Genomic DNA, 24884 nt, shown 5'->3' with positions numbered 1-24884 from the left:
CGAGTAAATTGGGAACGACACGAAACAGCACTTGGTTTCGTTGATTTTACAATGGTGGTTTCCACTGGAGACATTTCACTTACAAAATTTGTAACGAAATAAGGGCATTGCAAAATTTATTAATTATACAGGAATTGCTTATAAAATAATGGAAAAGTTAGCATTAAAGATTTAAATATTGTTATACAGGGTGTTCCAGTTTTTAGTTGCTAAATTTCCTCAGTATGTACTGTTTGGTGTTAATTATACTAATTTTAATAGGAAATCAAGTGTAACCAAATAAGGGCATTGCAAAATTTATAAATTATACAGGAATTGTTTATAAAATAATGGATAAGTTAGTATTAAAGGTTTGAATATTGTTATGCAGGGTGTTCCAGTTTTTAGTTGCTAAATTTCCTCAGTATGTACTGTTTGGTGTTAATTATACTAATTTTAATAGGAAATCAAGTGTAACCAAATAAGGGCATTGCAAAATTTATAAATTATACAGGAATTGTTTATAAAATAATGGAAAAGTTAGCATTAAAGAATTGAACATTGTTATACAGGGTGTTCCAGTTTTTAGTTGCTAAATTTCCTCAGTATATACTGTTTGGTGTTAATTATACTAATTTTAATAGGAAATGAAGTGTAACCAAATAAGGGCATTGCAAAATTTATAAATTATACAGGAATTGTTTATAAAATAATGGAAAAGTTAGCATTAAAGAATTGAACATTGTTATACAGGATGTTCCAGTTTTTAGTTGCTAAATTTTCTCAGTATATACTGTTTGGTGTTAATTATACTAATTTTAATAGGAAATCAAGTGTAACCAAATAAGGGCATTGCAAAATTTATAAATTATACAGGAATTGTTTATAAAATAATGGAAAAGTTAGCATTAAAGAATTGAACATTGTTATACAGGGTGTTCCAGTTTTTAGTTGCTAAATTTCCTCAGTATGTAATTTGTATGTTTGGTGTTAATTATACTAACTTTAATAGGAAATTATGTCCCCAAAATTGTAAAACTTATTAGTTACTTTTGACATGACTTTGGGAGATACCATACTTTCACTCCAATTTTTTAATTTTTTTGTTTAAACGAATATATCATGGTAATAAAATTTGATACCTAAAAAGTGGAATATCCGGTATATTAAATAAAGTTTCCAATATCCACAAGATGCTCGTTTTTTGGTAAAATATTCTTGTTTAGAATAGGAATAAGTATATAACTCGTTTTATCATAATTAGAAACTAAAGTGCCTGTGAATTTCCTTTTCAACATGTGACTTCTCTTATTTTCACTCGGTCGGTAATATCACACAGCAGCTTGTATGTGGAAGGAACTTTCGATTTACTGGCATCGAATATTGCTTCGACATCGAAACCCATGGACAGAAAACTACCAACAACTTTCTTCCTCCCGGATATATCCTTAACAAACGTACTGGTGCGTGAAGTCTACGAAAAAATTTCACTTTATCACTCTCGAACGTTCGGCTAACCTCGACAACAGTCGTAAAATTGATATCGCCGCGATTACAATAACCGGGTATTTATTAAGAAATAGAACGGAAACGGATAGTTTAGCAGTAATAGAGGAAAGGAATTTTTTCGTGCGACCGTAGGCAACCTTTCAATTTTTCTGCGGTTACCGGATGCACACGTGAAAGGTTGTCGTTAGGAAACAGTGGTATTTGCCAACTGGACGCTGTTCCTATGCTCCGCGAGCAATGGCTTCCGATATCATGCGCCGACAGCGCCACCTGCGCGGCCATGACACTACAGGCAACTGTGCCCAACACACAAAAATCGAAAAGCTGCAATCTATAATTATTCATAGCTTATTAAATAAAAATAGTAACAAAAGTACGTAAATTTTAATACGTCCCATAATTTTTCCGAATTTTTCAATTTTTCAATTTGTCTACAATAAAGCTACAAATTTATTTTCAATTTAAGATTAATTGCAATCTAGTATTTGGTATCACAATACTTGTTTAAACCTTACGAATCTTCTTTTCCCGATATTAACAATTTGTCTTCAAAAATTCCTGGTATTTCTACGAATGATGAGATATCTCAAAAATCCTACTATACATTTTTGTACATCATCGCATCTAAGAATAAGAAACACAAAATTAACATTTCGCAATATTTGGTATTGAAATAAATTTTTCAAGATTTATTCATGATAAAAATTCCTAACCCTAAACATTATGTATCTTCAGAAACAGTAAAAATAGCCTACTCTCTCAACATCTGTATCAATAACAAATTGCAATAATGAAAATTAATAAAAGGCTAGTATACTTAATAAGTAAATAATAAATAAATAATTTAATAAATAAAAATAAATTATTTTTAATATGGAAAGACGCCTTAATTTTTTATTGCCAAATTATATATATTTCCTTTTCTCATTATCAATTAATTAATAAATTGAAAATTTTGATCGATCGGTTAGTTTTGAGGTTATGAATTTCACTTTGGATGCACGTATGCATGTTCGACACACTGTGCAACGTGAGGAACAGCTGGAGCCTTCGAAACGTCTAATTAGACAGACCGTTCTTTTCATCGACTTTCCTCTATGGCGCTGATGGAAAGTTGTAAAAGATAGGGCTGGTTCATTGTCTTGTCGCGTATGTTCGTATATCGCGGAGATATGTGAGCGATCCGGGGAGAAATACGGGACAAAGAGAAAGAAAGGAGAATTCGCAGGGATCAGATACGATCTTGATAAGTTCTTAGGTTCAGCTAACAATCGTGTAGTAAAATATCAAGTGAGAGTTGTACGATGTACGAAGGATTTTACTTTTGATGTTTTACGCAAGTCTGCTGAATCTTATTACAGTAACATGAGATCAAATTGTGAGAAGAAGTTGAATTTGCTGAATCGAAGAGATCTCTACAAACGCGTATCTTCAAAACACTTCGTGGTACAGTATAAATTTACATTAGAAAAATAAATAATTATATGGAACATGAAGATAACCTAAAATTTGGAAAAAATATTCAAAAATAATATTGCTTTGTAAATTATGAAAGAAGAAACTGATGAATTAGATGACTATTTTTACTAAAAATTTTATTCCTAGGATCAACAAGATCGCAAGATGAACAACTCGAACAGTAGAATGAAATACGAGAACGAAGAATAAAGATAACAAAATAAGACCTAGCATACAATATCATTACAATAAAATAATTTACAGTTAACCTATTATTAACCAGTTAAATGTTACAAATGTTAAAAATATGAATCCTTAACTTAAAAGGTACATAATTTCATTGACTATATACAATCCTGAATAATCCTATTATTACTAGAATTAAATTCAGTAATTCCTCAAAAGTTCTGTACAAATGAACGAAAATCCTCGTAACAAGGTACAAAAGGGAAGAATAATAATAAAAATACTGAATAAATATGGAAATCTAGAAAGATGATCTTAAACTTAGCTGGAGGCTTGCGAAATTTTCGAGTGGACCGAGGCAGAACGAGGCACGTTTCTCGCGCCTTCTGCATCGTCGTCCAGTGGATAAGGACTAAAAGGCTCTGTCTGGACGCCGACATCTTCGTAATCGAGTTCCAAGGCGTCCTGCTCGTAAATCGCGTCGTGACTACGAGGTCTGGCCACGGAAGGAATCCATGGCTGCGGGACGCCTTTACCTAGCGCCAGGAAAACCGCAGCGGTCGACAGGAGAACTACGGAAGCGACGCCAAACACCAGCCGCCATGAACCAGCGATCTGTAATGGAGATTCCACGTTTCTGACGTTATTTCGACGTTATTTCAACGACTGTGAAATAACTGGTTAATTATTAATATACGAATTTCGATTTTCCTTTGTAATGTATCGTGAAAGAAGAAGCGAAGTTACAGATTGGATTTTAATTGGTAGTCTGTTTGTGAGGAACGGTTAATCGGTCGTAAAGAGGTATGAGGAAGTTAGGATTCGAAGGTCGTTAAAATTTCTTACTGCGGTTTCGTCGACGTGAATGAGTAGTAAAAGTTGAAGACTTCCTGTAATAGGATTAGTTGAGATGATCTTCGAGACTTTTACTTGTAAGAGTGGACAGAGTGTTAAAATGGAGGCTGAGTAATATGTCCATGTACATGTGTTATACTTATATTCGTTGATTGTGGTATTAGATAATTTAAGTTTGACAATTTTGTGTATTAATCGGTAATGATAATATATGTAGAAAAATATTTGGATGATACTGTGTTCATAGTATCTTTTAAATAATGTTAGCAAATTTTCAATTAATTTGATACAATTTTACTAATATCGTGTCCAACTTTGGCTTCTAACTATAATAAGAATATTTGATGATAATACTTGTAATAGTTTGCAACAAAGAGTTATTTCGGAAATCTGTAGAAGCAGTTGAATGCTGTTATTATTATTATGGTTAATATTATTGAGAAATTTAGAAAATTAGAAAATTTTGTTAATTAGTAGGAAAATATTAAGTGTGACTTACAGAACCATGAAGGGCCTGAGTAACGAAGTAATTAGCAGCCAACAGGCCTGCAGCGCCTAGGGTAGAGCATAATGCACATGCTGCTGCAGCACAGGCTGGAGATTCTACAGGTGCAAGGTCTGCTATAGCTGCTAGAGCACCTGCTGGTGCAGTGCCAGAAACAAGGAGAGCAGCTATACCTAACCAGGCTGCACCTAGTGCTTGACAACCGGCGTAACCAGCAACAAAAAGTAGGGCAGCTGGAATAAAATGAGCTGCAACCAAATTGTAAATTAAATTACATCTTCCAAATTTAATTTTTATTAAATTTAAAAATTTGTCTGAATAAAATTTAAAAATATCGCTATATATTATAGTGAATGCTTATTAATGTAATAGTAATATTTAAATTTGGATTAAACCAGGAATAATTTGATATATAATTCATTGAAATTAAAATTTAAATATATTCAAAAATTTGGTTCCATGAAATTAAAAAATATTGCTATTTACAATGCCTAATTTTTGCTAATGTAATAATACCATTTAAGTTTGATTTAAACGAGGAATAATTTGATATATAATCTCTTATGATTGAAACTTCTGTGAAAACTTCATATCAGCTGGAAATATTCGACTTTTAACCTCTGGCAAACAATTCTACTAGATCATTCAATAACAAGGTTCATGAGGCTCCCAAGATTTTTCATCGATAACATATTATCTAAGAACACCAAGCAAATCTTGATAACTATGGTATTCTTGTGGGTCCTTACGTAAGACTTTCAAAATTTGGTAAATTTCCATTTTTCTTTCTCATTGGGTGATAATAGATTGAGATGATAAATATCTGGAAACGCGACTGATTCGATCTTTTGATTATATTCAGTGGAGATAAAAATGATTAAGCGATTACAATATTGAAAATAAATATATATTCTTTTTATTAATATGCATACCAGTATAAACAACCAGCTTTCTCGCTGTAGTCGTTGAAACAATTTTTGATTCACGAACATGATCCACGAGAAGACCACACGTTAGGGCAGCCATGAAATGACCAATGTGAGGTAACGTAGTAAGAACAGAGTCCTGAAACCATTAAAAGTGAAATATTAACTTTGATTTTAAATTTTGATATTTGTCAAAAATTAATTTTATTTATTGGTAATTTATAAGAATGGTATTTATAATAGATGTAATAGATGCTTCGTAGATAATACTTATGTATTACATCTTTTCTGTAAGATGAAGTGTATATGACTCATTATACAGTAGCTTCATTATTATTATAAAATTAAATTTATAAAAGTGAATATATCATTTTTATAATATAAATATTAAAAACTTTTAATACAGCAAATGAATAGTGTACTTTTTAATATAGCAAATAATTATAATATAATTTTCAATATTTCTTAATATTTTACACATTTTGAAAGTATAGGTGTCTACCTATTTCCATTACAAAGCATATTGTATAATATGAAATGAATAAGATATAATGCGAATAATAAAATATAATGTTAAAATTTACAAAAAGTTGGTGAATCGTTATATATAATTTTGTCTAAAATAAAATACTCACATTTGCTGTTGAGAATCCATAAATGAGTTTCAAATACTTCGTCATTCCAAGTGCAAGGGTTGCATCGCCCCATTGATTTCCCATCGTCGCTACAGCAGATGCCCAAACAGGAACCGATCGCAGTAATTTTCCCCATGGAATCACAGCTGCCTATTTCATTACCAATTTTACGTTTCAGTTTATTATTATTCTTCGTCTTTCACGATTCCAATTCCAAAAAATATAGTTTCAATATTTTCTCTTAACCTCGTTTGATTTTCCCAAAGAATCAAAATTTTTACCTGTCTTTTTCACATATATTTTACAAATTAAAGTATAAAATTCGTGCTTTCCGAGAGTCACGAAAAAGATGAGACTTCTTCGATATTTTGTACGGAAATAATTAACTTCATGCGACGACTCATTAATCTTTTAAAACAATGGTATTGTGATTGAAACAATGTAATATCGCATAATTCATAGACCATTAGCCTATCTCTGTATGATTCATGTCGTAATAATGACCTGAATTAAGTGTTACCAAAAGAAGTGGAAGAAATTTGTGATTCGTTGTGCAATAACGATGTTAAGAGGAAGAATTAAATATAAAAGAAATCTCTGCATCTCTATTAATTAATCAAAATATATTTCCTTTTACGATATTAGAATCCTTTTAATTCTCATTTTATATAAAATATATAAGACTTATAAATTTTATAAAAAATTCCTTACAAAACATTTCCTTAATATTCAGATATTAATTTTCCTAATATTTCTAAATAAATTAATAAAATTAACTAAATCTAATAATTTTGTAATAACAAAATAGAAATGAAAGGATATATAATAAATTAATTATCAATTTAATATTAAATTGATATTAAAATATAGTATTAATTTAATGTTAATCGAAATTAAAATATTAAATGATGGTTATAACGAGAAATAATTTTTGGGAATAAAAATTATCTTACATTTGTGTCATGCTGGTATGACTTCGGCGTGTCTTTGACGAATCGACCAAAAGCAAAGTACCAGCATAATGCAATGCAAACAAGACCATAACAGAGCGAATCTCGGCCAAAACTTCGAACCACAGCTGTACCCAACCATCCTGTGAGGCAATATCCAACGCTGACAGCTATTAAACAATTTAATCTTCATTAATGTTTTATCATGTTTCAAGGATAGTAATTATTTAATATTGCGGTTAATTATGGCACTCTAGCATGTTGCAGTACTTCAAATTGTTAATATCTTTCTTGTTTCTAAATTCTGAATTCTATAATTAAGTCATATTTAATTACAACATATTTATTATAAAATGTTTAAGTTTGCATTACAATCAGTTAGAAAATGACTTTGCAATTTTTGCATTACAATCGAGCAATGGAAATTTACCAGCGTAGCAACTGAAGTACCAACTTCTGTGAGTACTCTTAAACCAGGTCATAGCGAGCATGTGAGCTGCAGGCATAGTTGCGCCCTGTAAATGAAAAGTGTCGCAATGATTCTTTGCTTAATAACTAAAATCAGTGTCTCGTAACAATTATGATTCCTGGATAAATAATTCTAAAATTGCAAATTTTATATTATAATCTGGAAATAAAGGAAATAGAGATAATATAAACTAACAATTTCTGATTTAAACAATTCTTGCATTATCATTTTATAACATATTATTTTCAAAGACAGTCCAAATATTTATAATTTTTATAATATTCATTATGAACAATATTAATATAGGAGTATAGCAATAATACAAACTTTAATAATATTTAAAAATAATAATGAATAAATAATATTTGTTTCCAAAGGGACAAAAGTATTAAAATTTTTAATTTATAATTTCTGAAATTAAAAGCTATATTAATTTAAATTAAAGCAATAAATTTTGTCCCATATTTCAGCACGTTTCATTTATTGGAAATTTTATTATCCTTATTAAATGTTTGACCGTAATTAGATTGTATGATATTTATGTTTAATTCTTACTGTACATAATCCTTGAAACAAACGAAGTGCTACATGAGACGGACCTCTCCACGCAGCTGGCACCAACAATAATGCCAAGCAAGCACTTAGAACTGCACGTGAAAACACCATCGAGGGTCCCGACCTGCCCCACACTAAACATCCTCCCAAAATTGGTCCTGCCACTTGACCCCACAGAAATGCCTCTCTCATTATAGATTCTGCTCGTTCTTCCGGTGGTAACTGAAAATGTCGTCAATTTGTCTCAAACTTTATTATATTATTATTGCAGAATTTAATAACATTTAAAATTTTAACAAAATTTAGAATTTAAAATAAGAAACTTCGTCTTAAGCTTCTTAATCCTCACAAAATTATATCCTTTTATTAAAACAGAATAAACAAAAATTGAAAATATATAAATAAAATGACACATTAAATTTTTATTTATATTACTGGCATACTTAACCCTTCGAGATCCAAATCACATTCGACTATTTCAATAGGCTCATAATCGAGAACTCATTTCGAAATACTATGTCAAGATGGACTCATTTTCCACATTCTTTTAAATAACAATATATCTACGTCGCTATATTTCTGTCAAATTAAATTATAATACAGAAAGTGGGTTCTGTATATTAATTGTATAGTAACTGTATATTAAGACTAGGACATAATATCGAATCCAGCTCGATATATGATCGCAAAGGGTTGAAGTATATTTGACAATTTAGTATGGATAATAATTTTGAAAGATTTAGCGTGTGTACATGATTTTATGTACGTTACAAGTTAACGTTACTTCGTATTTACCTCCATGAGTATAACTTCGAAGTCTTCGGTGCGATTACGACTGCTGACGTTGACCAGCAATTCGCAATGCCACGAAGTATCGATGATTTCATGATTATCCTTCTGATTGGCAAGCAATGCGACCGAGGAACTCACTTCCACTGCACCACACAGTGCAAATCCAACTGCAACGAGAGCTGCAACGATGTGTCGCGCTCGTACAGCCGCTGATGAATTATTAAATAGTTGTATTAATAAATGTAAGTATTTCGTATTATACGAAGTATTATTAAGTATTAGTATCGTGAAGTATTAATATTATTAGTGTTATTAGTATTAGTATTAGTTATTAATAAATGTAAATATTTCGTATTATACGAAGTATTATTAAGTATTAGTATCGTGAAGTATTAATATTATTAGTGTTATTAGTATTAGTATTAGTTATTAATAAATGTAAATATTTCGTATTATACGAAGTATTATTAAGTATTAGTATCGTGAAGTATTAATATTATTAGTGTTATTAGTATTAGTATTAGTTATTAATAAATGTAAATATTTCGTATTATACGAAGTATTATTAAGTATTAGTATCGTGAAGTATTAATATTATTAGTGTTATTAGTATTAGTATTAGTTATTAATAAATGCAAATATTTCGTATTATACGAAGTATTATTAAGTATTAGTATTGTGAAGTATTAATATTATTAGTGTTATTAGTATTAGTATTAGTTGTTAATAACTGTAAATATTTCGTATTATACGAAGTATTATTAAGTATTAGTATTGTGAAGTGTTAATATTATTAGTGTTATTAGTATTAGTAATAGTTGTTAATAACTGTAAGTATTTCGTATTATACGAAGTATTATTAAGTATTAGTATTGTGAAGTATTAATATTATTAGTGTTATTATTAGTATTATTAGTACTATTAGTGTTATTAAGTATTAATATTATCAAGTATTAGTATTACAAGTATTAGTGTTATTAAGTATTACTGTGTTTAATTATTAGTACTATTAACTATTAGTATTATTAAATATTAAGTGCATGAGAAAAATTTCTATATCTAAATTTCTATAGATAAATTTAAATATTACAGTATATTTAATACAGAAAAATATTATTAGTAATTATTTAAATCACTGACTATTTTTGGAATTATTTTACTAATTACTTTAATGACTATTTTATTTCATATATTATTTCACTTATAAATACATATTTGCATGAAGTTTCTCGTTACAATAATAAATTATAAATTAATTTATTAAGAAATTTATATTCATTCCACCGGAACAATACTTCCATTGCCCTTTAATCATAATTAATACCAATTCGTACGATTATTATTTTTTGAATTCATTCAAATTCCTTATTATCACACTATCAGGCGACAGTGGGCAAGCACTTGTTATGCGCATTGTATACACGCATTATCGGCGACACATCGTTCGTAATAGAACACTGTTTGATCTTGATAACTTGGTTAAACAACAGATTCCATAGTTTCTACCTCTAATTCGCAGTTGAGGAAATACCTTCCAATTACCTTCCATGACACACACGAACGAATTTAACGAGATCGATCTACCATTCTCAGTGAAATACAGCTAGCATAACAAACTGGGGAAAATATAATCAACTTTCTAAATTACCATCACGAACAAACATATTATATCATCCACGGTATCATAATCGAGGCGAACAATTGACTCGCTCAACAATCAAACAATTATCCAAAAATTTCACCAGTGACAGTCAAAATTCGCTGAATCATAATTAATTATTATTTAATTATTATTAATTACTATTAATTATTATTTAAACAAAAAAGTATCGAATAATGCAATATATTTTCAATTATTATCAATTATATGTCTTATGTATCTCTAAAACAATTTTTCAAATTATTTCTTTACTTATTTAAATTAACTAATTTTCTGAATTTTCTCTACATTAACGAAAATTAAAATTTTCAAAGAAATATACATCCAGTATACCTTTAGCGTGCTATCATTTATTCACACAGGATGAATCACATAACTCGCTCACAAGGAATAAGTTAAGTATATACACTCTCAGTTAAGTGACCCACAAATTAATTTTTTAAATAAAAATTACATCATATATTTTTATATAATTAATTTTTTCTATAACATATCAATCTTTTAAATCTCATAAACAAATTTGTAGTCAAAAACTATTTAGAAACACCACTCAAAATTTAATTCTATTTTTATATTTTTGCAATAAATAATATATTCATATTTCTGTCAAAATTAAATTGAAATACAAAATGTTGTTATATCTGTAAGAATTAAGATGACTCCAATGACTTGATATGCGATCATAAAAGATGAATATAATTTGTCACGAGACCAGGAAGGATCAAATTGCAATCAAGGAGGACCTCAGAACACAAACCTTCCAACAACTCTATTAAAAATAAAAAATAAAATATTTGTGGACGATTTACGTGACTCACTCTGCATAAATTAATTCACGAAAGCTCGGTAAAGGCATTTTCACGTGGTGGAAAGCGTTAATCTTGAAGAAACTTTGCTCTAGGAATACATGGTCTCGTGGTAAGTTGAACGAACCTCTAACTTCCTTCGCTGCCTGCTTTATCTGAACACCGCTATGTCTCACCAGCTGCACGCTTCCTCTCTTCACGAACTCTGCCATTTCACGAAACTCGAAAGAGGTAAAATCAACGAATGCATGTCACTCTTATCATCCTTGCCGTTCGACTCTACGCCTATTATCTCCTTCCTACCCCGTGCAATACACGCGACCTCGACTTTGGTTTCCTCAAAACGTAGTACAAATAATGATTCTTAAAATAACAGGTCGATGATAAGGCGATTTTTCGTATATTCTCATCTCATCTCGATTCACTGTGTCACACCACTCTAATCGCTGCCTATCCGCCGAAGAACGTGTTCGCTGTAAGGTAAGACACGATTGGCAGAACCCTTCGAGATGGGGCAGGAAATGCTGTGTACAGTATGTCCCAAGACAAAGGTAAATTATATAATTACGAATTCAGACACAATCGATAGCCTATCGCGATAATTATACTATCGGTCGTGATACCGATAAGCTACTACGTTTTAATCAGAGTGATAATTATTGGTCAAATTTGACAGGTAGATTGGCAGCTCGTAGACTGTTATTCGAAACGATGTTTGCACAGGTTTCGACACAACTGATTAGGGTACATATGTCGTGAACTGCTATTTGGATGCAGAATGTTCATCGTGGTTAGGAAAATTCTTATGAAATTTTTCTTGGGGAATGGCAGATTTAAATATTGGTAAAATTTGACAGGTAGATTGGCAGGTCGTAGACTGTTATTCGATACTATGTTTGCACAGGTTTTGACACAATTAATTAGAGTACATACATCGTGAACTGCTTTTTGGATGGAGAATGTTCACGTGATTAGGAAAATTCTTAAGAAAATTTTCTCGTGGAATGGGAAATTTAAATAATAGAAGGTAATATTATAATTATGAAATTTTCTCAGGCAATCAATGAATATTGTTTGTTAATGTTATGAGATTAATTGGTCAATAAATATAATATATTTATAATATAATATAATAAATTTAATTAGTCAAAAATAATGTTGTAAATATAAGATATCCTAAGGTAATCACTGAGTATTGTTTGTTAACATTTTTGACATACCTGATTACAAATATTCGCATAGTAATCAAACATATATAACATGTGTAGTTTACACGAATTATATTTCATAATATGAAACAATATATAGTAACAGAAACACATTGAATACTTTTAAAATGGAAGTTGTCAGGTATATATATTTATATCCAAATATAAACATTAATATAAATATTAATTACATTATTGTTTTATTTATTATTAAATTAATACTTAAATAAATTAATATTAATTATCATTTATTTAATTATTAATTTATTTACATTATTGTTATTAATAGTTAAATAAATTAATTATAAATCAATAGTAATATCGATGTACTAATACATCAATCAAAATGTGATTGTAAACATGAACATGAACATATTGTATATATTTATATCCCAATATCATATTCCAAGATATCAAGTAGATAAATATTATTCACCAACACTTAAATGCAAATACCATTTATCTACCAGTACTCTACCAATTATTATTACGTATCTCATCTACTATATCCTCCAATTACTATTCTAATTCGTACTATATATTATATTATCATTTAATATAACAACATTTTTCAATATATATATCCAAATATACAACAGAAATCTAAAAATAATTAAAGTAATACGCAATTACCCTCCAATTTCGATAAAAATTACTGCCAACTTCACGAAAGTCAATCATACTACACATTTTCATCAATTTTAAATCCAAAATTACTCAAATCACGTATTTCCATTAATTTGCTCCCAATATTACAATCGTGTCACAAATTACCAATACACAGATATAAAATAAATATCAAAAATGATATACGTGTAAATACATTTCACGTGTACCAATTTCTCCGAAAATCTACTTACTCGAGAGAAAAAGATTAAGGAGAATTAAGGAAAAGTTAGTAAGAAATTAAGAAAAGTTTGTTCTCACCTTTCATTTCCAGCGCCGCATGTCTCAACTGGACGCTTCCACGTTTAAGACGAACAAGCGCGGCCATGTTTATCACACGAATCGCAGCACAGTTCGAGCTTTCATTAGAGGGCACCGATACGGATCTAGACACATTTTACGGTGATCCAGGCTAGTCTTTCACTGACACCTCTTCGTCACGGTGATACGGGGTCAATCTGGACCGTCGCGAGTTGCACGAACCACACTGGTCATCTGGGAGCGCGAGTGAATGAACATCTCTGTTAACGAGACTTGATACAATAAGTACCTATGCCAGGTCAGCCTTGAAGCACCGTTCCAGGCCTGCCTCGTGTTATTTTCACGTCCGTGCCACAAAACGATATCGCACGCGTATTTCACGCACGATAACAAACCGAACCCAAACAACCGATTCCTCTCGCGTTATCAGCATCTTGCGAAATATTAAATAACGCTTCGCTCTTTTCCTTCTTCCTCCCGATAATGGGTCCCGGCTATACCTTCCTCCTCTTCGTCGATGATTTCGTTCTGTAGTCGAGTTTCCTTTTTGGCAAATTTCATAAAATTTGCGAATCTTCTATATTTATGTATATTTTATATTTTTAGGGAATATTTTTAATATTAATTAAAAAACCTAACCTAGTCTTTCTAATTGAAATTGCTTTATCATCCTCAGCTTTAAAAAATTGTAAGTTTTTCTAGAAAGGTACGATTGGGTTTCCTATTTGGGAAATTTCATAGAAATTGGGAATCTTGGGAGTCTGCGAGTGATGGTATGGGGTTTATGCATATTTTATATTTTTAGGGAATATTTTTAATGTTGTGGGACGTTGACACTGGAAATAGGAGAGAGGTTGACTTGCAATAGGAGTAATAACACTGTTCAACACGAATTTTAATTTGTTATATCCATCGGATAATTCTTGTGGGGATTATCATCTTAATAGAAATTGCTTTATCATCCTCAGCTTTAAAAAATTGTAAGTTTTTCTAGAAAGGTACGATTGGGTTTCCTATTTGGGAAATTTCATAGAAATTGTGAATCTTGGGAGTCTGTCAGTGATGGTATGGGGTTTATGCATATTTTATATTTTTAATGTCGTGGGAAGTTGACACTGGAAATAGGAGAGAGGTTGGCTTGTAATAGGTGTCATAGGAGTAATAACACTTTTCATCACGAATTTTAATTTGTAATATCTTTTGTAAGAATTACCTTCCTAATTGAAATTGCTCCATCACTCTCAGCTCTAGAAAATTGTAAGTTTCTCTAAAAAGGCACGATTTTTGGGTGAAATGAAGTATTAGATTCTCATAAAAATGAGAACACTGGAAGATTCATTCCCATGTTAAAAATTAGATGGAAGTTTATTTTTGTACTATTTTATATTGAAAAGTCATTAGTATTTATGTGTCGAATAACAAACCTGTTTCAAATAACAGATTCAGTGAAATTTCTTATAATTTTACAATTAGTATAAAATAGTACATGAGAGCATATGCATGTGATATATATTAACAATGACAGTTGCTTGATTCAAAAACACATTTTTCTTAAAATGTGGGTTATAGGGCAATCTTGATTACGAATTCGTGTTCAGGAAAGTGAGCTCTACGAGAATCACCTAATGGATATTACAGATTTGAAGAAAAGTTAAAATTTATTGAACAGTGTAATTGATGTCGTGCAATGAAAATGAGTAGCTACACATAATTGTCTCTATTTAAAAGAAAAAGAAGGTTAATTCTTGTCGATAGTACCACGTGGTTTAATAGTGAAAGCAGAAAGTCTGAAAATGATTATAGTAATTAGTTTAGTAGTTCCAATGTTAAATTAAATACCAAATCTGTGGATGAAGATGACTAGGTATGCATAATTGTCTCTATTTGAAAGAAAGGGAAGGTTAATTTTTGTCAATAACACTGTGTGGTTCAATAGTGAAAGCAGAAAGTCTGAAAATGATTGTACTAATTAGTTTAGTAGTTCCAGTGTCAAATTAAGTATCCACTTTGTCAGTAGACCATCGTTTTTCAAATTTTGTGGTGAAAATTACTGCATTTAATATTGTCATTTACGTCATTAAGATCCACGATTTTTTTTTTTAACGGGATAGGCTGAAATGTGACAATTGTATTAAAATAAATAAAAATTAAAAAATTGTTTTTTATAGTGTTATTTCCAAATAATATTTATCATTATTTCTTTCTTTCTCTAATATTTTACAAATACTTGTTAGTGATGCTTTTGCTAATTTTCTCATTGCAAATTTATAAATTTGCAAATTAATATTGCAACATTAATACTGCAGAATAAAGCCTGGGATTCTCAATTAAATAACTACTTTTAATTAATATTAAATTATTTAATATAATACTAAAATATAAAATGTAATTGTTTTCATAATTATTAACACATTGAATTAAATAAATAAAAGGATGAAAATGCTTTTCGATAATTAATGATCTCTCAGTGAATTTTAGTCGAAATTAACAGGAACGCAGGACAATAGTGGAGGCTTGAGACAAGGAAAGGAAATGTTTGGAAAAGGAGAGATATATTTTCCCGCTTCAAAATGTCGGTATTTTGAACAACCGAATCAATACTTTCTTCCAGCATAATTAATTATCTCTGTATGACGATAATATCTAAGAACAATGTTACCTTCTGTCGTAATTAATCATATAACTGAATAAATCGTTCATTACCTTTCTCTTAATAATGAAAATATTAAACAATTTTCCATAATATCAACCTCATGATTTAATATCATTTAAATATTGACGAAATAACGTCCAATATTAATATCAATAAACAACAATAATATTCTCATAGCTTGTGGCATTAATTATGAAAGTGATCTAAATCAGAAATCTAAAAGAAAATAATTTTTCACATATTTTGTATTATATCAATTTATTCTACAATAAAGAATCAACAAATAAAATAATTAAACTGAATTTATAATTATAATGTAATTAAAATGTGAACTCGTTTAACTCATCCAAATAAATATTTGCAATATATGCAAACAAAACATACCTCACTTAACCTGACACATTTATAAATGTATTTTACAACTTTTTCAGAAAATCTCTCTTTAAGAAATTTTCATAGACATTTGAACATTCCAGCAAAGACGAAATCGTTAAAAATGTGTTTCAGGTGAAAAAAGAATTTGACTTGAAATTTTTAGGACATGAAAGTTTACCTGACCGTGAAATTTTTGGTGGTGGGGGAAACGCGCCACCCAACAGGGAGGAAATTACGGTAGGAGGTGGTCCGATTCGGGGTGCGTCATCGTGTTTATTGACTGCGTGTTTCCATTGCAACCCTGTTGCCTTTTATACACTACTATTAACTTCGTTTAATTAATACGCGTTTATTTAATAATTTATTAAACATTATCATATTAAAATTATATACCGTTACCTTTTCCTTTATTCTTTCGCCTGTTTCAATATGACAATTCATATAAATATATCGGAACATGGCCGAAAATTAATTTTGCGAAATAATTAAGTAATTAATAGCGTTTCTTGTTTATTTAAATATTGTATTATTTTATGTAATGGTAAAATGGATAGTGTCTATCAAGTAACCAAAGGTATTCACCGATAGGCTCGTCATTGATTTACTTAACCTCTTCGCCTACAGTATCCAGCGAGGTTGGTGGTATGGGAATCGACCCAAACATGAGTGTAACGGTCGAGAGCCATGGTCTGTAGGTAAGGTCAAACATAAACAAAGGAACAGGCACGTGGTTAAATTTCTCTGATGTCTTTCTGCTCAGTTTCGTGTTATTCTTCGTCGAGTTCGCACGGAATTTTTAAACACGTTCGAATACGTTCGACATGTGACCGACTTTGTTGTTGACTGTGGTATACAGCATTGGAACTTAAATGGTAAGGTAAGAAGTCAATAGTAAGTCTAAATGACGAATAAGTTCTTTATGTTGTATAAAATGCTAGTATAATTTTTAGTTAACGACTAATTCATATTGTACATGAATCTTTGTATATTTATTTCACGAATACCGGTAGTTGGATTAAATTTAATTCTTAAATTCATTGTTCTATTTGGTAGAGGGCTTAATATATATTCTGACTTCTTACACGATCGGTACTGCAGAACACAGAATCGAATCTCAACTGTATTATAAACACAGATAAAAGAAATCTTTCACTTTCTTGCTTAACCGGTATTTTATGACATAGATACATATACTTTCTACTTAGTAGAACACAAGCTATATAGAATGTACACCTCTCCTACGGTAATAAGGTTATCCTATGTCTTATCCACAAAGTAGACTACAGTAGAATTTACCTACAGCGCCATTATAGTCAAATTCTACAATTTTCGTTATTATTTAGATAATTATTTTTAACCACTCATATATACCTTCCTTTAGTTATAAATTATTTAGTTATAAATTCATATTTCATAAATTAAAAAATTATTTCTCGAATACCCCGTAAGGTAACAAGATTGTCACTTTATCGACCTCCGATTAACCCAGTCAACTAGTTCCAGGTACATAGCAAAGGACCCCCTTCGGTCCCCATTCGATCTTTTACCAGACCCCAAAAGGTTGCGCGTCAGGTGGTCTTTTCCCTCTTGTTTTCTCCCCCACCATTCAACGAGAAACATCGTAGCGTACCACCTGCAAGGCGATTGGTCAGTTCAGAGACAGGTCAAACGGCAACACATCGGTTAGCGTTTCTGTCACATTCATCTCTCGTTTCGGAGCGGAGTCGAAGTTGTCGTCGATCGCGTCTCGAATTTATCTCAGGCTGTGCGAGCCACGTGAACAACGAGCGCGCGGTCTCGCGTCTTTGAAAGCGTGCGAGCGGGCCGACCGATCGAGGGAACGGCGAATTCCTGCGTGCTTTAGCCGCGAGCTTTTCAAACAGTGCACATTATGCGCCGTGGTGACGCGAGTGTAGCGGAGTGTTTTGACACGAGCGTGGTGCGGTGATTGCTGTGAAACGTCGCGTTCGATGAATGAAGAAGACACTGTTGCAGACGGCAAATAACGCGGCAGGAACGAACGCCGAGGTGAGTACCTCTGTTTTTCTACCGCGATCCCGCGAATTTGAGGTTAGGTTAGACCCTGTCGGCTCGCACGTAGTATTCCCCTACGGTGGTCTGGAGTGTGCTGCGCTTTTGGCTACGAACAATACCGTCCTTCGAAGGGCCAGGCATCCGGGTCCTCTCGAGTCGAGGCCTAAAAGGGTCCTTTTCACTTCTAAACGATGCGTGCCGGCGCATGTCTCTCTTTCTCCCGGCCCTCCTTTCTGGAATGTGAACCTCTCGGGGGTCCTGCTGTGTTTCTACTATAGCCTCCTCTGCAACAGGTAGTGATGGGCCACCTCTCTGCGCGCGCTCTTCCTCTCGAATTTGTTTCGTTCTGTTATCGCCAGACCTCGCGTCACGTTTCTTCCTCGTGATAAATATGTATGAAATTTTGGCCTACCTCGATCGAATGCTTTATCGATTTTTCTTGTGACGTCGTTCTGCATTTGTAGGATACTCGCGGTATTTGTCGTTCGAATATTTGTCATTCGAATTATTCTCCGATATATCTTCTCGTTTTGTACAAACTTCGTATTGACATTCGTTGATTTTAAGCCTATATCAAGTAGAATTTTTTGCTTGTCATGCGAGAAGGTTGATTGGCAAGTGAGAAAGTAAATTCGAGTCAATTTCTGGGGAAATAAATAGACGTGATATTTTAATATTAGTATTTGGTTATTGGTTATTGTTACGCGCCATATTTTTCTACGCACCTCCACCATCTTTGATTTTTCAAATAGTGTTGACATATAACGTTGACACGTTGATATAGACATTGGATTTGTCAATAATGAATTTTTCAGAGTAACTTTTTGTGTTCTTTGAAGAATCGTGATTCTGTAATAATTTTGTAATAATTGAATCTTGAATTTTTAAAATGAGTGATAGTAATAGGATATTATACCTGGCAAATATGGCGGGTAATTCAACCGGAGTCAAATGCTAAGAATTTTTAGTAGAAAGCACAGAAGTGAATGTCAATAGTATATTCCACCTTGCTCCATATTTATGATATTATAACCTCCAGAAATATTATTCGAATAAGTAAATAAGAAATATATATATTTCTCATATATTTTTAATATATATACTTTCTAACTTTCACTTGCTTCAGTGTACTCAAGCTTTTTGGACAATTTATTACACAAAATAAACATTCTTCATTACACACACACACAAAGCACAGAGCATATGTTTATTAAAATCAAGGTCACATCAAATTTCTGTCCCTCCTCCCTCAAAAAAAAAATTATCATTAATAAATTGTCTTCTAACGACTCAAATTTTTATTTTTTACTGTGGAATATCTATATTGAAAATTTTATCTAGTATTTCTATCACGTTTTGGATAATTTAGTATGAATTTCATATTAGTAAAAATAAAAATTATTTTCAAACCATCCGAATATTTATTTTTTATTTCGGAATACTTATATTGAAAATTTTTATCTGAAATTTTCATCGCGTTTTTAATAATTTCATATTAGTGATAAATAAACTAAAAAGAAAAAATGTTTTATTAATAAATTATTTTCCAACGATTCAAATTTTTATTTTTTACTTCGAAATATGTATATTAAAAATTTGTATCGTGTATTTCCATCGATCATTTAGAATAATTTCGCATCAGTGGTTCACAAATGGAAGGAATGTTTCATTAGTGCATTATTTTCCAACGGTTCGAAGTTTTATTTTCTACTTCGGAATATTTGTAGTAAAAATTTCGAGTATTTCTATCGATCATTTAGAATAATTTCGCATCAGTGATTCACAAATGAAAGGAATGTTTCATTAGTATATTATTTTCCAACGATTCGAATTTTTATTTTCTACTTCGGAATATCTGTACTAAAAATTTTTATCTAGTATTTCCATCGCGTTTTGAATAATTTGGCACGGATGGCCGTAGAATTTTCGGGGCGAGGATCTCAAAGGAGCTAGACACGTCGAAAATGTTTAGAGACATCCGACAGATACGTGATTCGTAAATGTTAAAGGGGTACCGTTGCATTCATACGTGCTCGATTTTCGGTGTGCAATTTGACCCGCATTGCACGTTATGTGCTTTACGTAACGTGGACAGATTTTGTAATCGAATGCCTAGCGCGACGATATTTCACACCTGAAGTGTGTTCGCTGGAAAATAACACGTGTCTCGATTTGTTTCAAATTTGTAACAATACGTCCAGCTTATTTTATTGGCAGCCGTGTTTTCCTGGTCAAAACTCGAACGGATATCTGCTATGCACTTTTGTAATCTGTAAGATCAACATGATTTTAGAGAGCCAGCGAAAGGCCAGGGGTATCGTTCTCTTGTTACGTTTGTTTCGGTTCAAAAATTTTTAATCTAGGTTACTGGTTAATAGAAGCATTTAGGTTTGTAGACTTAAAAATCAAACTATAGTCGAATGTGTTATATTTGATAGAGTGGTTGATGTAATAATTATTACAATATTTTAGTTACCATATTAAAATTAGTAAATTAGTAAATTAGTGAATTAGTAAATTAGTAAAATCGTAAAATAGTAAATATATTTGATATATTATTTTAATATATTTTTATATTTATATATTATTTTTATTATTTTATTTTTATATTTATTGTGTTATTTTAGTATATTACTATTGTATTATTTCTTCATAATTAGGGAATGATAAATTGTACTATATTTTCTTGATCAATTATTGAAGTATAGTCGTTCATGAGTTAATGTGACTACTTAGTAAAAGAAACCAAGGAAAAAGAGAAATAGTTAATATAATAGTTACTAAAATATTTTTGTCACTATTGAATACAGTATATGTTATTTACTATATTATTTTTCACTGATTAAGGAATAGTTGAATGCACTATATTTTCATTTAATAAATTATAGTATTTCAGTCACTTTGTTAAATATAATAAATATACTATTTACTGTGTTATTTTATTATATTTATTGCATTACTATAATTTAATTATTATTTCTTATATTTCAATGGAAATATAAAGAACATGAAATGTTGAGATTGAATATAAATTTTATTTATGTTCTAAAATGAAACATATTTGTATCTTCATGAATTATTTCCACTCTGTACGTTACAGTTTAATAACGTACAATTAAAAAACAGTAATTATCATTTAATTTAATAAACTCATAATGAAAGTATTTATGTTTAAGCGATTTATGTTGTTTTCGTTTATGGAGCATCCTGTATTTCCTCATTGAAATGGTATCACGGAAACCTACATGAATGAAACGTGATAAGATACACTTACATCTCTCATTTATGCTACAGAGCACAGATTAAACACGCAGGATGCAGAAAGCAAAAATTTCATGATTTTTGACTATTATCAAATCATCATAAAATCATATTTTCTATATTATTCAAAATATTATAATTACAATTTAACTAAGTTATATAATTAATAATACAGAATTTCTATATAATATATATAATTAACAATACATTCTATACAATTTTCTATATAATTAATAATACAGAATTAACAATATATTTTTAACGATCGAATATCATGGAAAAATTTGTCTCCACCATTAAATTTGATAAATTATTTGATAATTATTTCCAATATTAGATTTTTTACTGTTCTCTCTCCCTCTCTTTCTCTCTTCTCTATTCCTAACCATGTGAATATTTCATTATCAGGCATAATCTATATAATTATAATTCATATATAATTTTCTATATAATTAATAATACAGAATTCAAAATATATTTTTAACGATAGAATATCATGGAAAAATTGATCTCCACTATTAAATTTGATGAATTATTTTTCCAATATTAGATTTTTTACTGTTCTCTCTCTCCCTCTCTTTCTCTCTTCTCTATTCCTAACCATGTGAATATTTCATTATCAGGCATAATCTATATAATTATAATTCATATATAATTTTCTATATAATTAATAATACAGAATTCAAAATATATTTTTAACGATAGAATATCATGGAAAAATTGATCTCCACTATTAAATTTGATGAATTATTTTTCCAATATTAGATTTTTTACTGTTCTCTCTCTCCCTCTCTTTCTCTCTTCTCTATTCCTAACCATGTGAATATTTCATTATCAGGCATAATCTATATAATTATAATTCATATATAATTTTCTATATAATTAATAATACAGAATTCAAAATATATTTTTAACGATAGAATATCATGGAAAAATTGATCTCCACTATTAAATTTGATGAATTATTTTTCCAATATTAGATTTTTTACTGTTCTCTCTCTCCCTCTCTTTCTCTCTTCTCTATTCCTAACCATGTGAATATTTCATTATCAGGCATAATCTATATAATTATAATTCATATATAATTTTCTATATAATTAATAATACAGAATTCAAAATATATTTTTAACGATAGAATATCATGGAAAAATTGATCTCCACTATTAAATTTGATGAATTATTTTTCCAATATTAGATTTTTTACTGTTCTCTCTCTCCCTCTCTTTCTCTCTTCTCTATTCCTAACCATGTGAATATTTCATTATCAGGCATAATCTATATAATTATAATTCATATATAATTTTCTATATAATTAATAATACAGAATTCAAAATATATTTTTAACGATAGAATATCATGGAAAAATTGATCTCCACTATTAAATTTGATGAATTATTTTTCCAATATTAGATTTTTTACTGTTCTCTCTCTCCCTCTCTTTCTCTCTTCTCTATTCCTAACCATGTGAATATTTCATTATCAGGCATAATCTATATAATTATAATTCATATATAATTTTCTATATAATTAATAATACAGAATTCAAAATATATTTTTAACGATAGAATATCATGGAAAAATTGATCTCCACTATTAAATTTGATGAATTATTTTTCCAATATTAGATTTTTTACTGTTCTCTCTCTCCCTCTCTTTCTCTCTTCTCTATTCCTAACCATGTGAATATTTCATTATCAGGCATAATCTATATAATTATAATTCATATATAATTTTCTATATAATTAATAATACAGAATTCAAAATATATTTTTAACGATAGAATATCATGGAAAAATTGATCTCCACTATTAAATTTGATGAATTATTTTTCCAATATTAGATTTTTTACTGTTCTCTCTCTCCCTCTCTTTCTCTCTTCTCTATTCCTAACCATGTGAATATTTCATTATCAGGCATAATCTATATAATTATAATTCATATATAATTTTCTATATAATTAATAATACAGAATTCAAAATATATTTTTAACGATAGAATATCATGGAAAAATTGATCTCCACTATTAAATTTGATGAATTATTTTTCCAATATTAGATTTTTTACTGTTCTCTCTCTCCCTCTCTTTCTCTCTTCTCTATTCCTAACCATGTGAATATTTCATTATCAGGCATAATCTATATAATTATAATTCATATATAATTTTCTATATAATTAATAATACAGAATTCAAAATATATTTTTAACGATAGAATATCATGGAAAAATTGATCTCCACTATTAAATTTGATGAATTATTTTTCCAATATTAGATTTTTTACTGTTCTCTCTCTCCCTCTCTTTCTCTCTTCTCTATTCCTAACCATGTGAATATTTCATTATCAGGCATAATCTATATAATTATAATTCATATATAATTTTCTATATAATTAATAATACAGAATTCAAAATATATTTTTAACGATAGAATATCATGGAAAAATTGATCTCCACTATTAAATTTGATGAATTATTTTTCCAATATTAGATTTTTTACTGTTCTCTCTCTCCCTCTCTTTCTCTCTTCTCTATTCCTAACCATGTGAATATTTCATTATCAGGCATAATCTATATAATTATAATTCATATATAATTTTCTATATAATTAATAATACAGAATTCAAAATATATTTTTAACGATAGAATATCATGGAAAAATTGATCTCCACTATTAAATTTGATGAATTATTTTTCCAATATTAGATTTTTTACTGTTCTCTCTCTCCCTCTCTTTCTCTCTTCTCTATTCCTAACCATGTGAATATTTCATTATCAGGCATAATCTATATAATTATAATTCATATATAATTTTCTATATAATTAATAATACAGAATTCAAAATATATTTTTAACGATAGAATATCATGGAAAAATTGATCTCCACTATTAAATTTGATGAATTATTTTTCCAATATTAGATTTTTTACTGTTCTCTCTCTCCCTCTCTTTCTCTCTTCTCTATTCCTAACCATGTGAATATTTCATTATCAGGCATAATCTATATAATTATAATTCATATATAATTTTCTATATAATTAATAATACAGAATTCAAAATATATTTTTAACGATAGAATATCATGGAAAAATTGATCTCCACAATTAAATTTGATGAATTATTTTTCCAATATTAGATTTTTTACTG

General features: G+C 29.8%; 1 protein-coding gene across 1 annotated transcript; it reads right to left on the bottom strand.

Moving 5' to 3' along the window:
• Positions 1-3453: 3453 nt before the first annotated feature.
• Positions 3454-13683, bottom strand: LOC108550679 (sialin). The gene is made up of 9 exons (XM_017904485.1): positions 13421-13683; positions 8823-9028; positions 8028-8249; positions 7434-7518; positions 7007-7173; positions 6054-6203; positions 5425-5557; positions 4487-4740; positions 3454-3747 (listed from the first exon to the last, which is right to left on the bottom strand). Exons 1-9 carry the CDS (start codon positions 13485-13487, stop codon positions 3454-3456), a joined length of 1578 nt encoding a protein of 525 aa, XP_017759974.1. The 5' UTR covers positions 13488-13683.
• Between the last annotated feature and the right edge of the window lie 11201 nt (positions 13684-24884).

Source organism: Eufriesea mexicana, unplaced genomic scaffold (genome assembly GCF_001483705.2).
Source record: "Eufriesea mexicana isolate 0111107269 unplaced genomic scaffold, ASM148370v2 scaffold2948, whole genome shotgun sequence".
NCBI lineage: Eukaryota > Metazoa > Arthropoda > Insecta > Hymenoptera > Apidae > Eufriesea > Eufriesea mexicana.
Note: the sequence above shows the minus strand (reverse complement) of the source record. Positions and strands in the feature narration are given on the sequence as shown.